This window comes from Rhinoderma darwinii, chromosome 1, assembly GCF_050947455.1.
Source record: "Rhinoderma darwinii isolate aRhiDar2 chromosome 1, aRhiDar2.hap1, whole genome shotgun sequence".
NCBI classification, from domain to species: domain Eukaryota; kingdom Metazoa; phylum Chordata; class Amphibia; order Anura; family Rhinodermatidae; genus Rhinoderma; species Rhinoderma darwinii.
Window position 1 is genome coordinate 389,915,324 of NC_134687.1, and position 16,726 is coordinate 389,932,049.

A 16,726-nucleotide genomic window follows, 5' to 3' on the forward strand; every position below is an offset into this window, starting at 1 on the left:
CCTTCTCGGAAGGAGGATTGGCCATGAAACTACGTGACAGGGCATCAGCCTTAATATTCTTGGACCCAGCCCTATAGGTAACCAAGAAATTAAATCTGGTAAAGAATAGTGCCCACCGAGCTTGTCTAGGATTAAGCCTCCGGGCCGATTCTAGGAAAACCAGATTCTTGTGATCTGTAAGGACCGTTACCTGGTGTCTGGCCCCCTCCAGGAAGTGTCGCCACTCTTCAAAAGCCCATTTAATGGCTAGAAGTTCACGGTTGCCAATATCATAGTTACTCTCCGTTGGCGAAAACTTCCTAGAGAAGTAAGCACAGGGGCGGAGATGGGTGAGGGAGCTGGTACCCTGGGACAAGACGGCCCCCACTCCCACCTCGGATGCGTCAACCTCCACAATAAATGGCTCCTCTTGGTTGGGCTGAATCAGCACGGGGGCCGAGATAAAGCACTTCTTGAGGGTCTCAAAGGCCTGGACGGCCTCAGGGGGCCAATGGAGGACATCAGCACCCTTGCGAGTAAGGTCCGTAAGAGGCTTAGCGACGACCGAGAAGTTGGCAATAAATCTCCTGTAATAGTTGGCGAACCCTAAAAAACACTGTAACGCCTTAAGGGAGGCAGGTTGGACCCATTCCGCCACAGCCTGAACCTTGGCAGGGTCCATGCGGAATTCATGAGGAGTGAGGATTTGCCCTAAAAATGGTATCTCCTGTACCCCAAAGACACATTTTTCAGTCTTAGCAAACAGATTATTCTCCCGAAGGACCTGGAGCACCTTCCTGACATGCTCCACGTGGGAGGACCAGTCCTTGGAAAACACCAGTATGTCATCAAGGTACACAACAAGAAAATTACCCAGGTAATCTCTCAGGATTTCATTAATAAAATTCTGGAAGACAGCAGGAGCATTACACAACCCAAAGGGCATGACCAGGTATTCGAAATGACCCTCGGGTGTGTTGAACGCAGTTTTCCACTCATCCCCCTCTTTGATGCGGATAAGGTTATATGCCCCCCGTAGATCGAACTTAGAAAACCATTGGGCTCCCTGAACCTGATTAAAAAGATCCGGAATCAAAGGAAGTGGGTACTGGTTCCTTACGGTGACCTTATTCAGGTTACGATAATCAATGCACGGCCTAAGACCACCATCCTTCTTCCCCACGAAGAAGAAGCCAGCACCTACAGGAGAAGTCGAGGGGCGAATGAAACCCTTGGCCAGGCATTCTTGGATATACACCCTCATAGCTTCACGTTCAGGACATGAAAGATTAAATATCCTACCCTTAGGAAGCTTGGCACCAGGCACCAAATCGATGGCGCAATCGTAATCTCTATGGGGGGGCAACACCTCGGAGGCCTCCTTAGAAAACACATCGGCGAAGTCCTGAACAAACTCAGGAAGCGTGTTTACCTCCTCCCGGGGAGAAATAGAGTTAACAGAAAGACATGACATAAGACATTCATTACCCCATTTGGTAAGCTCCCCAGTATTCCAATCAAACGTGGGATTATGCAACTGCAACCAGGGAAGACCTAATACCAGATCAGACGATAATCCCTGCATCACCAGTACAGAGCACTGCTCCAAATGCATGGAGCCAACCAGGAGTTCAAAAACAGGAGTATGCTGAGTAAAATAACCATTAGCAAGGGGAGTTGAGTCGATACCTACTACAGGGATAGGATAAGGTAAATCAATAAAAGGCATTTTTAGAGACATAGCAAATTCCACAGACATGATATTAGCAGATGAGCCAGAATCCACTAAAGCACTGCCAGTGACAGACCGGCCAGCAAACGAGACCTGAAAGGGAAGCAAAATTTTATTGCGTTTCACATTAACGGGAAATACCTGTGCGCCCAAGTGACCTCCGCGATGATCACTTAGGCGCGGAAGATTTCCGGCTTTTTATTCTTGCGCCTGGGACAGGTGTTCAGAAGATGCTTGTCGTCCCCACAGTAGAAGCAGAGACCATTCATTCTGCGAAACTCCCTACGTTGTCGAGGGGACATGGAGGCCCCGAGTTGCATAGGTACCTCCGAGTCCTCCGTGGAGGGGCGAGGAGACGGGACCTCGGGGGGAATCGCAGAAAGGTCAGAGGGGAGCACATTGAAGCGTTCAAGCTGACGTTCCCTGAGACGTCGGTCAAGTCGTACTGCTAGGGCCATAACCTGGTCAAGGGAGTCAGAAGAGGGGTAACTAACCAGCAGATCCTTCAGGGCGTCAGATAATCCTAACCTAAACTGGCACCTTAGGGCCGGATCGTTCCACCGAGAAGCTACGCACCACTTTCTAAAATCAGAACAGTACTCCTCAACCGGTCTGCTACCCTGACGTAAGGTCACCAGCTGACTCTCGGCTAAAGCAGTCCTGTCAGTCTCGTCGTAAATGAGTCCGAGGGCAGAGAAAAAGCGATCAACAGAGGAAAGTTCAGGGGCGTCAGGAGCCAAGGAGAAGGCCCACTCTTGGGGCCCTTCCTGGAGTCGGGATATGATGATACCCACCCGCTGGTTCTCGGAACCTGAGGAGTGGGGTTTAAGGCGGAAATACAGTCTGCAACTCTCCCGGAAGGAGAGAAACGTCTTACGGTCCCCTGAGAACCGGTCAGGTAACTTGAGGTCAGGTTCTAGAGGTGAGGTGAGGGGAACTACTACGGCAGCGTCACCCTGGTTGACCCTCTGGGCCAGGGCCTGGACCTGTAGGGAGAGGCCCTGCATCTGCTGGGTCAGGGTCTCAAGGGGGTCCATGATAGCGTCAACGTAGGGGAAATGGTAGACTAGGTAAGCGGCTTGTAATTATGTAATGGCAGGAAGGAGGTGAAGGGAAAGTGAGCCCTAATCTACCCACCGCCCTGTCCCTGCCTACTTGCAACGACCCGCCCTAGGCGACGGGGTACAACTGGGCGGCGGTCCCTACGCTGTCTAAGTGCACGGGAGAACAAACAGGGAACACGCAAGGGAAGGGGCAGTAGCCCACGGAACGCCACGAGGAAACGGAGCGGTGAATGAGTTGTCAGGACCAGGATAAAGTGGAGTATACCCAAGTGAGCACGGAGGAGGAAGCAAGCCGGAGGCAAAGCAAAGCGGGTTAAGCAGAACAGCAGCAAGGCAGAAGCACGGCAGAAGCAGGCTGGAGCAAGCAGCAGTGGGGCCAGGAATCCAAAAGAATTACAAGCACTGAGGAGGAGAACACAGCAGGTAATAAAGGACAGGGGGCGGAGCTAACTCCGACTGAGCAGGCCGCGATAGGCTCTCCCACTCCTGAGCCTGCCACCCTGGTTGGTGGGAGATGGTGTCAGTCGAACAGGTCTGGCCTCAGGTGTGGATTGATTAATCCCAGGAGTATACCTAGATGTAGTACCTGTCAGATCCCTAACAGAAACCTTATGGACACTGACAGGGCATTTGCGACACACCCTCTCATTGACTTATTCCCTGTTGAACTCCCCGGCGGAAGGCTCACACCCCACTTACTTGTCTAAATGGGAGGCGGACCTTAATCTCACCTTGACTGCAGACCATCATAAGCGGTTATACACCATGACACACCAATCTTCTATCTCGAGTAGAATACAGAAGGCGGGCTTTAAGATTATGACAAGATGGTAAAGAGTCCCATCCAAACTCCACAGTTTTTACCCCGACTTAGTAATGGACGCTGTCAATAAACCAGCTGTAATGTCCGGGGCTGCGGGCTGTCAGCTCTGGTCCCCTCCTGACAGCCGCAGCCACGAGTCGGCAAGCGCTGGCCCCAGCCTCCTCCTCAGGAGACGCCAGCGCTCGTGTCCACTCACCTCAGTAGGATCCCGTAGGGGCAACGCACACACCGGACCTTTTGACAAACTTTGACCCGTGAGTACCCAGGACTATAAGAGAGGTCCAGCCCCCTGCTTCGATGCCTGAGCATTGTTGTTGTTCAATAGTTTGTCTATGTGATGGCCTCCTAGTGTGTTACCTGTTCCTGTACCTGTCCCAGTTCCTGTACTTGTTCCTGTACCTGTTCCTGTACCTTTTCCTGTACCTGTTCCTAGCATTCCATACCATCCTGGTCGAGCACTGTGCTGTGCCAAAGTCGTGTCATGCTGTATCCACGTCTGACCTGCTTCACCTCGCCTGAAGTCCACCTGCTGCCTAGTCCCAGCCGAGCCTGCCTTGCTGCTGTCTGAGCTGCCACAGGTACCTATACGAACTATAGACATTCACCTGCTCCCTGTTGGCAAGCTGCCTTACCGCCAAGGCGGTATGGCCCAGTGGGTCCACAGACCCTTCGTGACAGTACGCTCAGGCCATGGACCCCGCTGGTCGATCCAAGACCATGACGACATTATAGGAGATGCGAGCGGATATGCTGAACCTCCGGTATCGACAGGACCAACTCCTCCAGGCGTTAAACATCCTTGCACGTCGGCAGGAGGTACAAACTGCTGTTCCTCCTACTACACCTCCTGGCAGTGTTGATCCTCAGACTACACCTCTTGGCAGTGTTGACCCGCATGTTTCTTTGCCACTTACTGACTGCTATGATGGAGAAGCAAGTACCTGTCGTGGATTTCTTAAGCAATGCCAGATCCACTTCAGCCTGTATAGTAGGACATTTTCGTCGGATGGCGCAAGGGTCGCTTTCATCATTTCTCTCCTCACCGGCAAGGCTCTTGCATGGGCAAACCCTATCTGGGAGAGACAAGGTCCAGAGACCCGTGACTTCCAAGCCTTCCTCCAGACTTTTCGCATGGTGTTTGAGGAGCCTGGACGAGTCTCATCTGCAGCGGCATCTTTGATTAACCTACGCCAAGGAGACACCTTCGTGAGTGAGTACGCCATCCTCTGGCTTCTAGAATTAAGGACGAACTTGCCGCCCGAGATCTGCCGTCTACCATGGATGACCTCATCCTTCTGTCTGCCCGTATTAATATATGGATCCGAGAATGCCTCCAAGAGGTTCGACGGGAGGGAGCCCTTCCCTGTTTGGTTCCTACTTTGCAGCAACCCCTGATGTCCTTAGATGTCGATCCTCCTAAGGAGTCTGTGATAAGGGACCAGTATAAGTTATCCACCCAGGAGAGGCAACGCAGACGCACATCTGGACTCTTTATTATCTTTATTGCGGCCTCGGTGGCCATCTTGTGCGCCTGTGTCCCCAAAGATCCCAAAACCTAGGGTTGCTAGGAGTGACAACCTTGGGTAAGAATGGACTTCTATCTAGCTTGTCCATACTTGTGACCATAGTGTCCGGCGAGAAAACGCATCAGGTTTCTGCATATCTAGACTCTGAATCCGCTGCTAATTTCATCCATAGAGACCTGGTGGATCTTCTGCAATTACCCACCACCCCTTTGGAGAACCCGTTGACAGTTGCTTCTGTTTATGGACAACCTCTGCCAGACCGAGTTATAGCTGTGACCAAGCCGCTGAGGCTCCAAGTGGGAGCCCTTCACTCCGAACTTCTGCCTTTCTATGTGCTATCCAAAGTTGTTAACCCTGTGTTGCTGGGCCTGCCTTGGCTCCGACTGCATGCCCCAGTTCTGGACTGGAATTCTAGAAAGGTTCTCCAGTGGGGCCCTGAGTGTCCAGGTCGTTGCCTGATGCAGATTCGGTCAGCTCAGCCTTCGCTGCCTCGGTCATTGGCAGGATTGCCGAGTCATTATGCAGCATTTTCGGACGTCTATAGCAAGAGGGAGGTGGAGACATTGCCTCCACATCGGGCGTATGACTGTCCTATCGAGCTGATTCCTGGTGCATCCCTTTCCTGTGGTAGGGTATATCCTCTCTCCTTGCCAGAGACTATGTCCATGTCTGCCTATGTGAAAGAGAACTTGGAGAGGGGCTTCATACAAAAGTCTTTCTCCCCGGCAGGAGCCGGGTTCTTCTTTGTCAAAAAGAAAGATGGATCTCTTCATCCTTGTATCAGCTACCGAGGTCTCAACCAGATCACGGTGAAGAATAAATATCTGTTGCCTCTGATCTCTGACCTGTTTGATCGTATACGTGGTGCCAGGATTTTTTCGAAACTAGACCTGCGTGGGGCTTACAACCTAGTCCGGATTCGCCAGGGTGATGAATGAAAGACTGCATTTAACACCCATGATAGACACTATGAGTATCTAGTAATGCCCTTCGGCCTGTGTAACGCTCCCGCGGTCTTCCAGGAGTTTGTGAATTACATTTTCCATGACCTCCTCTATGTTTGTGTAGTATTCTACCATGATGACATCTTGATTTTTTCTCCAGATCCTATAACGCACCAGAGACATGTCCGTCAAGTTCTGCTACGGTTAAGGGAGAATCGTCTGTACGCCAAGCTGGAGAAGTGCATGTTTGACAAAGATGCTCTACTCTTCCTAGGCTACATCGTCTCAAATCGAGATCTTGAGATGGATCCTGAGAAGGTAAAGTCTGTTCTGGAATGGCCACGTTCTTAAGGCTTGAGGGCCATACAACGCTTTCTGGGATTCGCTAATTTTTACAGGCAGTTTATACCAAACTTCTCCTCACTGACTTCTCACATCTCTAACCTTACTAAGAAGGGTATGAACGCCAAGGTGTGGACTCCCGAGGCAGAGTCCGCATTCAATAGCCTGAAGGGTGCCTTCACGTCAGCTTCTATCCTCCATCATCCGGATGTCTCTCTGCAGTTCTTGTTGGAGGTGGACGCATCCTCTGCCGGTGCTGGTGCACTCCTGTTCCAGAGAGGTCCCAAGTGAAAGTCAAGGGTATGTGGATATTTTTCTAAGCTCTTCTCTTCCGCAGCACGCAACTACTCGATTGAAGATCGGGAGTTACTGGCCATCAAATTGGCACTGGAAGAATGGAGACATCTACAAGAGGGCGCAGCTCATCCCATCCTGATTTTTACAGACCACAAGAATCTGACCTACCTCCAGACGGCCCAAAGGCTGAACCCTCGTGAGGCCAGGTGGTCACTGTTCTTTACAAGGTTCCAGTTTGAGCTCCATTATCGCCCAGCCGACAAGAATGTGAGGGCCGATGCCTTGTCCAGGTCTTTAGAGACGGAAGACACCGTAGAGAGTCCACAGAACATTATTGATCCATCTTGCATTGTCTCTCTCAATCCCCTGCAAGGTTCGGGACATTCCTCCAGGCAGGACTTTTGTGCGCCTGGCTGATCGAGGAAGAATCCTACGCTCGGGACACTCCTCTAGACTGGCAGGTCACGCGGGGGTCCGTAAGACCTGGGATCTGATTGCTCATCATTTCAGGTGGCCCACGCTGCCCAAGGACATTATGGACTTCATTTCTTCCTGTTCTGTATGTGCAGCCAACAAGGCCACTCACTCCAGACCTGCTGCTCTGCTCCAGCCATTGCCTGTGCCCAATGCTCCCTGGCAGCATATAGCTATGGACTTTATTACGGATCTGCCTATCTCTGCTGGATGCAGTGCTGTCTGGGTGGTGGTGGACCGATTTTCGAAGATGGCCCACTTCGTTCCTCTGACCGGTCTTCCTTCTGGTCCTCAGCTGGCCAAACTGTCCATCCAGCACATCTTCCGCCTGCACGGCTTGCCGCAGCATATTGTGTCTGATCGGGGGGTTCAGTTTACCACGAAGTTCTGGAGAGCCCTCTGCGGACTCCTCGGTGTGAAATTGGACTTTTCATCAGCCTACCATCCTTAGTCCAATGCTCAGGTCGAGAGGATCAATCAGATCTTGGAGAACTATCTACACCACTTAATTTCCAAGCAGCATTATGACTGGGTGCAGTTGCTCCCATGGGCAGAATTCTCCTACAGTAATCACACCAGCGAGTCTACAAGGAATACACCGTTTTTCATTGTCTACGTCCGGCACCCACGAATTCCTCTCCCGGTGCCCGATACTTCCGAGGTTCCAGCGGCTGACTCCACCTTTATAGACTTCCTACAGATCTGGCAGCAAACTCGATCCTCCATCCTGATGGCAGTCAACCACATGAAACGGAAGGCTGACACAAGGAGAAGAGAACCTCTTTAGTTTCTTCCTGGCACGAGGGTCTGGCTGTCTTCCAGGAATATCCGACTAAGGGTGCAATCATGCAAATTTGCTCCCAGGTTCCTAGGACCCTTTGAGATCCTGCAGCAGATCAACCCTGTCTCCTATAAGCTTTGGCTGCCTCCTACCTTCAAGATCCCCAACTCCTTCCATGTCTTCTCCTGAAGCCGGTGGTCCTGAACCGCTACACCAAGACTCCTAGGCCTGTGGTTGCCTCCAGCGGCCCTTCAGACACCTTTGAGGTTCGAGAGATCCTGGACACCAAAAAAGTAAGAGGAAAGATCTTTTATTTGGTGGATTGGAGGGGGTTTGGTCCTGAAGAAAGGTCCTGGCATCCAGAGGAGAACCTCAATGCTCCTGCTCTTCTGAAGAAGTTTCTCTTTCGCTCTTGTCCCAAGAAGAGGGGGAGTACGAGGGGGGATACTGTAATGTCCGTGGCTGCGGGCTGTCAGCTCCGTTCCCCTCTTGACAGCTGCAGCCACGAGTCGGCAAGCACTGGCCCCAGCCTCCTCCTCAGGAGACTCCAGCGCTCGCGTCCACTCACCTCAGCCGGATCCCTCTTAAAGGGGCAGCGCGGGCACCAGACCTTTTGACGATCTTTGACCCGTGAGTACTCTGGACTATAAGAGGGGTCCAGCCCCCTGCTTCGATGTTCCCTAGTTTGTCTATGTGATGGCATTTTAAGACCTTAGTGATGCCCCTGGCTGCTAGTGCTGCATCATTGGGTCACTTAGGAGAAAGCTGCGGACCGTCGGCTATGAGAAGTTTCAGTGGGGGGGGGGCAAGATAGACTTTTGCACCAGGCTCATGAGCCTTTAGCTACGCCCCTGAATAACCTGTAATTTTTAGATTTCAATCCCTGCTCATGTGACATCTGCGGTCTGGTGGGCAGTCTTACTCAATGATTGACAGTTATTCCTGTACAGGGAAGGCAGTCAATCAATGGTAGAGACGGCCTATTGTACTCTCTAGTCCACAATGAGCAGGGATTAAATTACAGGTTTTCCTGAATCTTTTCCCACAAAACTCTAAATCTGCTCAGCTCCTCCTGCTATAGAACATAATGCCTGCAGATTGGAAAGCATGCTTGACGTGACAGGTTCCCTTTAAGGTTTTTATATTTGTATGCTTGGAAAAGGAATGAATACTCTGTCTAAAAACCTTGAAGGTGTATTTGTTTAAAGGTAACTCCACTTAAAAATCATAGTTTCCCTAGAATAGCATTCCTCACTTACCTGTACAGCCAGTTTAATTTCTGATCAGCTGATAATGAAATCAATAATATTTGTGCTACATGTGACATCTGTTTATTGTTTAATAGTGACAACTACCCTATTTTTTCTGGAGACAATTTACTAAATAATTACAGTCCTTTCCCTCTACTAACATCACTGAAAACTAATATAAATAGGTAGAGGATCAGTGTAGAAGAAATAAGTAAGTTTGTTAGTTCAGTATCCAAGGCACCATGCACAAATATGAATGTATGGAGCCACACAAAGCCGAAGGAGCTCCATGTGCTACAGTATGGTGCCTTAGTAGGTCTAGTGTAGGATTTCTCTGTAATACAGAATTCAATGGATATTTCATATTTTCATGAAACCGTAAAAAAAAAATAACAGAACAGATAATCTCTGCGAGGGACTACTTTTGTATTAGGCAGATGGTTTAAATTTTCCTTTTTCCAACCTGTTTTGAAGGTTAGAGAACGGAGAATGAGCACTGTACAGATGTAGTGACAGTACATGCAATTCAAAACCTCTGAAAGTCTGACAATACACAGACACTTACATACAATGACATTCACTTGTTTCATATATATTCTTTATAACCATCCATGAGCATAATACACCATCTGTGACTAAATAGATGTAGCTGAAATAACTGAGCAATAGACTTGCTAGAATTTCCCAATATGCTGTCTGTTAAAATACGATCTCTGAATAGTGATCTTAGGGACCATGGCATAGCACTTGGGAATGTTTTATATCTAGTACATGAATATTTGATACATTCGTAGGGATCTATGGGCATATTGGGTACATATGGGCGAGATGTAGGTAAATCACCCCACCTGCTGCATTTCCTGAGATTACCTCTCCAACACAGATTACACTAGAAAATTTGAGCTAATTTCATCTAACATAAGGTCAAGAACATACACTGTACAGGTAAAGAGACAGAGAAATATATTTGAAAATAAAGAAACCAAACATATTACATGAAATAGTTCTAGCTTACCAATATGGAAGTTAGTTATTGTCCTCATCTGTTTGTGCTTGGTGATAACATATATTACCAAAGAGTTGCCAACAAGTCCCACCAGCATGATAAGCGCAAAGAAAAGAGGGACCAACCAGGCATCCACAAGCAAAGGAGGTGTTTGTTCCATGTTATACGATGTTCTATTGGATCGGGTCAGAGAGTCATTTTGGGGACCCTCCACAGAGTCATTAAAGCAAGAGTGCATTGATAAGTCTTCTCGTTCAGTTGACATAAACTCAAGAGGGATCGGGGTTCCTGTGGCTCCTTTCATGGTTAGAAAAGTTTGAAAACAATGTAGTAGTTGCTTTGACATCCACGTCATCCACAGTACATGTTGTACTTTTCACTGAAGATATCAATTGTGAATATTTTTTGTAGCTCTGATTATTTATAGTCACTGTATGAGAGTAGTACAGAGAAAGCTGTTCTTCAAGTGATCACACAATGATATGTCCCGAGCAAAGGGTGATGAGCCTGGGTATCATGCGTCCTCTACCCAGCCTGAAGATGTGCAGCTTGTAACTGAAGGTGCTCATCATGAACATCCTTCTCTTAAGTCTCATTGCATGTTTGCTGCTTATTGCTTCACTGGGTAGAATCATCAAGGATGAGAGTCAGTGAGATCAGGACAAAAAATAGTGCAAGCATAAGGCATCTTCTGGGTCCTAATGCTCAAGACTATTACTCCTATTCTACTCAAATTGTAACTTACTGTGATTCAGCATTATGTGATGAAAACACCTGTAAATTGACATAAATTATATGTGTTCCTATTAATTTCTCTCTCCTGGTTTACCTCGTAAAGTTCATCTCCCTAATAACCTTCTTTATACATATGTTGCTAATAAAATATGAGTGGCATACAGGGCCGCTGATATTGTAAAGTGTAATAGTATTTATAGAATATAAATGTATATTATTTTAAAGCATGCATGTAAATTCATTCACATTTCACATTACTGAATATATCTACTCATGTATAAAATATTGATATGATTAATATGATTTTATATGTAATATTAGGCAAATGTAGCCTTAGTATACGTCTGTCATAATTTTTTTTTTACTTAAAGAGGCTCTGTCACCAGATTTTGCAACCCATTTCTGCTATTGCAGCAGATAGGCGCTGCAATGTAGATTACAGTAACGTTTTTATTTTTAAAAAACGAGCATTTTTGGTCAAGTTATGACCATTTTTGTATTTATGCAAATGAGGCTTGCAAAAGTACAACTGGGCGTGTTGAAAAGTAAAAGTACAACTGGGCGTGTATTATGTGCGTACATCGGGGCGTTTTTACTTCTTTTACTAGCTGGGCATTCTAACGAGAAGTATCATCCACTTCTCTTCAGAACGCCCAGCTTCTGGCAGATCACGCTGTGACGTCACTTCCCCAGGTCCTGCATCGTGTCAGACGAGCGAGGACACATCGGCACCAGAGGCTACAGTTGATTCTGCAGCAGCATCAGTGTTTGCAGGTAAGTAGCTACATCGACTTACCTGCAAACGCCGATGCTGCTGCAGAATCATCTGTAGCCTCTGGTGCCGATGTGGCCGACACGATGCAGGACCTGTGAGTGACGTCACAGCGTGATCTCTCGAGAATACGCTGTCTGCACTGCCAGAAGCTGGGCGTTCTGAAGAGAAGTGGATGATACTTCTCGTCAGAACACCCAGCTAGTAAAAGAAGTAAAAACGCCCCGATGTACGCACATAATACACGCCCAGTTGTACTTTTACTTTTCAACACGCCCAGTTGTACTTTTGCAAGCCTCATTTGCATAAATACAAAAATGGTCATAAAATAAAAACGTTACTGTAATCTACATTGCAGCGCCTATCTGCTGCAATAGCAGATAGGGGTTGCAAAATCTGGTGACAGAGCCTCTTTTAATATGGCATTTTTATTTATTTAAGGACAAAGTTATCCAATATGTCACCGATGTGATAAATTACCGTATTTTTCGGACTATAAGACGCACCCAGGTTTTAGACAACAGAATATAGGAAAAAATGTAATATTTTACTTCTTTTACAAAGAAAAAACTATTGGTTAAAGAAAATTATTTGTTCGGTTTCACCACATTCTGAGAGCCATAACTTATATTTTTCCATCGTTTGAGCAGTGTGAGGGCTTATTTTTTGCGGGATGAGCTGTAGTTTTTAGTACCACCATTTTTTGGTACATACGATTTTTTTAGCACTTTTTATTTCATTCTTTTTAGCGCTATGGTGACCAAAAGACAACGATTCTGGGGTTTTAAATTTATTTTAATTACACCGTTCACTGTGTGAGTCAAATAATGCTATATTGTAATAGTTTCGGACTTTTGCGAATGCAGCGTTACCAATTTTGTAATAATTTTTTTATTTTTACATTGTGCTTGGGGAAAAATGGTAAAAGGGTTTTTTTTTTAACTTTTCATTTTTTTTACACTTCTGAAAATGTATCTAACTTTTTTATTTTTACACATTTTATTAGTTCCCCTAGGGGACTTGAACCAGCGATCATTAGATCGCTGGTACAATACACTGCAATACATAGATGAGTTACGGAAACAGCGTAACTCGCTGTACTATGCCGTTTACGTAACTCCCATAGTATTGAATGGCAGTTACAGAAGCAGCATAGCATGCTACGCTGTTTCCGTAACTACTATTCAGTTCTATGGGAGTTACGGAAACTGCGTAACTCAGCGATCATGTAAGCATAAATGTCCTTCATGGGAAAAGCACTATAAATGCCGCGGTCGCTATTGACCACGGCATTTAACTAGTTAAACGGCCAGGAACAGCGCCATCACTGTTCCTAGCCATTAGTGCAGCGTGTCAGAAGCTGACACCTGCAGTGTATGGAGCGGGCTCAGCGCGTGAGCCCGCTCCATACATCATCCCTGCCCCGGTCCATGATGTGCCGACACATCACGGGTTGGGAAGGGGTTAAGTAAGGAGCGGTCAGGGGGCCCCTGACTGCCGACTATAATACGCAGGGACTTTTTAGCAAGATTTATTCTTGCTAAAAACTGCGTCTTATAGTTCCGAAAAATACGGTAACTGCCCACTTAAACGTAATAACTAATTTCACCACCTACAGCAGCAATAATTGCAAACATATTCTTCCTATATTACATATGTTTTGCACATGCCTGTTGGACCCAAACCTATAGTCATCACAAAGTTTCCATAACAAGACTACGCCATGGCACGAGAAAATAATTTGAATTGAAATGAAGAAGTCAGTAAAGTGTTTATAAAACACTTTTAAGACTCTGAAATGCCAATGAACTTCAATGAGAGCATTATTTTTTTAATAGAGCGTTAAAGAGAACCTTTCACCTGCCCATACATGTGCAGCTGAGTGCAGCATGTAATAGGCAGGGATTCATAAATGTTTTCCTATCTTTCTCCGTTATTTACATATCGGTGCCGTTATATTTGGCGCCCCATATGTAAATAAGTCCCTGAACTGTCAATGGGGCGTTTCTATCTAACTAAACCTGTCTATAGTGTCCCATTGAGCCAATGTATGCCAAAAAAATATCCTTTTGACATATGTCGGGGAGGTATGCATAGGTAATGAGCAGCAATATGGACACATTTGGTGTATATATTAGGGGCATTTCCCAGGGCATACGACCAGCATACACTGCAAATGAAGCAGTGAATGGAGACTAATTGGGATGTTACAGCAACACAATAAGGAAAAATCAAACTTAAAACATAATAATTTCAATCATGAGTAGAATTTACATTAAAGTTTTGGATTGGCTTAGTCAAATCCTGAATAGACATGCAGTGTCAGGACCTGAAAAAAACAGTTCATGCTTGGAAACCTACCAGTTGGTGTGAATGAAATAAGTTCTGCACATAAAAGTGTGTCAAAATTCTTTAACATTGATGATGTCTAATGGGCAGAATTAAAATGTATAGCATTGTAAGAAACTGGCTCCGATAGATAGTGAATTGGCCAATGCAGTTATATAATGGCAAAGAGTGTATAAAGCAACTGAACATTACTATGTCGGTGTTGAAGTTATACACTGCCACAGCAGGATAAACAAAAATTTTCAATATGAGATGCTGTCTCTTACATATGGTGCAGTGGTGAACGCAGGGGCTGTTTCCCGCTGCCTGGAAACACCCCCCCCCCCCCCACTCCCCGTGGCCACGGCTGGCAGACTTTTACATAATATTGTACTCAATTATATCCGCGTCCTTAGGATGCAGATACAATTGACTGCGCTAGCGAGGAAAGGGAACCATCAGTTCGCTTTCCCGCTATTCAGCACTTTTCTTGTCATGCAGGCGGCGCAATGACATCATCACGCCACCTGCGCCATTCTGCAGGAGCAGGTCTAGTCAGAGGAGACCAGGCCTGCAACGCTGGAGGAGAGGACGGAACTGGGACAGGTGAGTGCGGTACTATCTGCATGGGCAGTGTGTGGCACTATCTACATGGGAAGTGTGTGGCACTATGTACATTGGCAGTGTATGGCACTATCTACAGGGGCGCTGTGTGGCACAGGGAGCAGTGTGTGGCACTATCTCCAGGGGGCAGTGTGGCACAGGGAGCAATGTGTGGCACTATCTTCAGGGGCCAGTATGTGGCATTATCTATAGGGGGCACTGTGGAACCATCTACAGGAGGCAGTATGGGGCATTATCTATTGGGGACACTGTGGCACTATCTACAGGGGCCCTATCTACTGGAAACACTGTGTGTGGCACTTGTCCACTGGTTTTTATGCTACGAGTAGTGGTCAGCACATATCCACTAGGCTAGCCCTTTAGCCAGGCACAGTAGAAGGAAGTTGGCACTACTAGTCAACCTTTTGAATAGGGTGCAGGAGCGTTGAGCAAAAACTGGAAAATGTTTCACTGTTTTATATGATATTATTTGTGCTCCCACAATTTTAAGAAATAGACAATTCACTAATTGTGACTAATGAGTAAAATTTGTAAATTTTTATTAAATAACTCGCTAAAATCAGGGGTACAATCACCACCGTGACAAAAGCCCACCGTACTAAATTATTGAAAAAATATATATGATTCATTAACTGATTCAATTGCGAACAATACTGAATGAATACTCTAATATGATATATGGGATCAAAAAACGTTTAGACATTGGTGTTACAGCAGATAGAACCCATAACAACACTGGAGTCTGCAGTTACCGCTCATAAGAACCCCAGTGTCAGGGTAAAATCTCAATGACACTGTCACCTACGCTATATATCCCCTCTCATATCTGACCCTACGCGTTTCTGTATAATTACTTAATCAGGGGTCTGTTCATTATAAAGCTGGCTAATGCACTAGCAATATTGAATTGTGTACAGATATTCTGTTTCAGCTACACACATGGAAGCATGCTCGCATTGATATCAGCGGCACGCTTCACTCAGGACTTGGAGTATATATAACTTCTACTCCGCCCCTTAGGCTGAGGCCAAGCCCTTGTGCTGGCCAATCAGTATCGCAAACGTAATTTTTGACGTGTGGTCATGTGACACCCGGCGTATCAGATGACAAGCCCGGAAATCACAGCCATCGCCTAACCAAACGTGCATGCGCAGAGAGAGACAGCGAAGCACATCTCATTATAGCCTCTAGCCCTTTCCATCTGGGGGGAAGAGTAACCTATTGTCATGGGAATCAAGAACGCTGTCCAGCTCAAGACTGCAAACTGGCAACCAATAGTCTAACATGCCCTCCGGTCCCACACTATGGGAAGTAGATTATCGAAGCATTAATGTACAATTTAGTACAAGGTGACCCACAATACATATTTAAGTGGGACACCAGTACCAATTTGGAGAATTAAATTTAGTTAAAGACTGGACTATAATAGATTGATGTTTAAATAAAGCACGTATAATTTGTCTGCTCATTCAAGCCATCTGGTTGGATACATGCCAACCTATAGATCCACTGGGCCTCTTTTCTCAGGATCAAATTGTCCCAGTCCCCTACTCGTTTTGGTGGACGGACCAGTTCAATCCCCTGGAAACGTAAACATTCCACTCTTCCTTGATGTTTCTCATGTATATGTTTTGATATGGGAGTATCCCTTATATTTGTCACATCCCCTACATGTTCTCTAATTCGGTGAAGAAATTGACGGATAGTCTTACCCACATAGTTCAGGGGGCATGGACATGTAATCAGGTAAACCACCCCTGCTGTTCTGCAGTTCACAAAATCTCGAATATCATATTCTATTTCGGTGGTGACACTTTTGAATTTCCTCCAATTCTGGATAAAGTTGCAAGCTCTGCAACTGCCACATTTGTATGTACCCGGGATCTTCCTATCCAGCCATGTTTTCTTTTGCAGTATTGGATCAAAGCAGCTGTGCATCACTCTGTCCCTTATATTCTTTCCCCTTCGGAATGTGACAGATGTTTGGTTAGTGATTCTATCCGCTAAATCCATATCTGCACTGAGAATACGCCAGTATCTCCTAAGTAT

General features: G+C 46.4%; 1 protein-coding gene across 1 annotated transcript in view; it reads right to left on the reverse strand.

Annotated features, from left to right (window-relative positions):
- Nucleotides 1-10,681, reverse strand: part of LOC142742514 (G-protein coupled receptor 54-like) — a 91,130-nt gene extending 80,449 nt beyond the window's left edge. Inside the window, exon 1 of the mRNA XM_075852338.1 lies at nucleotides 10,228-10,681. Within this exon, the coding sequence (XP_075708453.1) occupies nucleotides 10,228-10,573 (346 nt within the window). The 5' untranslated portion in view covers nucleotides 10,574-10,681. The remainder of the gene's footprint in view (nucleotides 1-10,227) is intronic.
- Nucleotides 10,682-16,726: the final 6,045 nt, after the last annotated feature.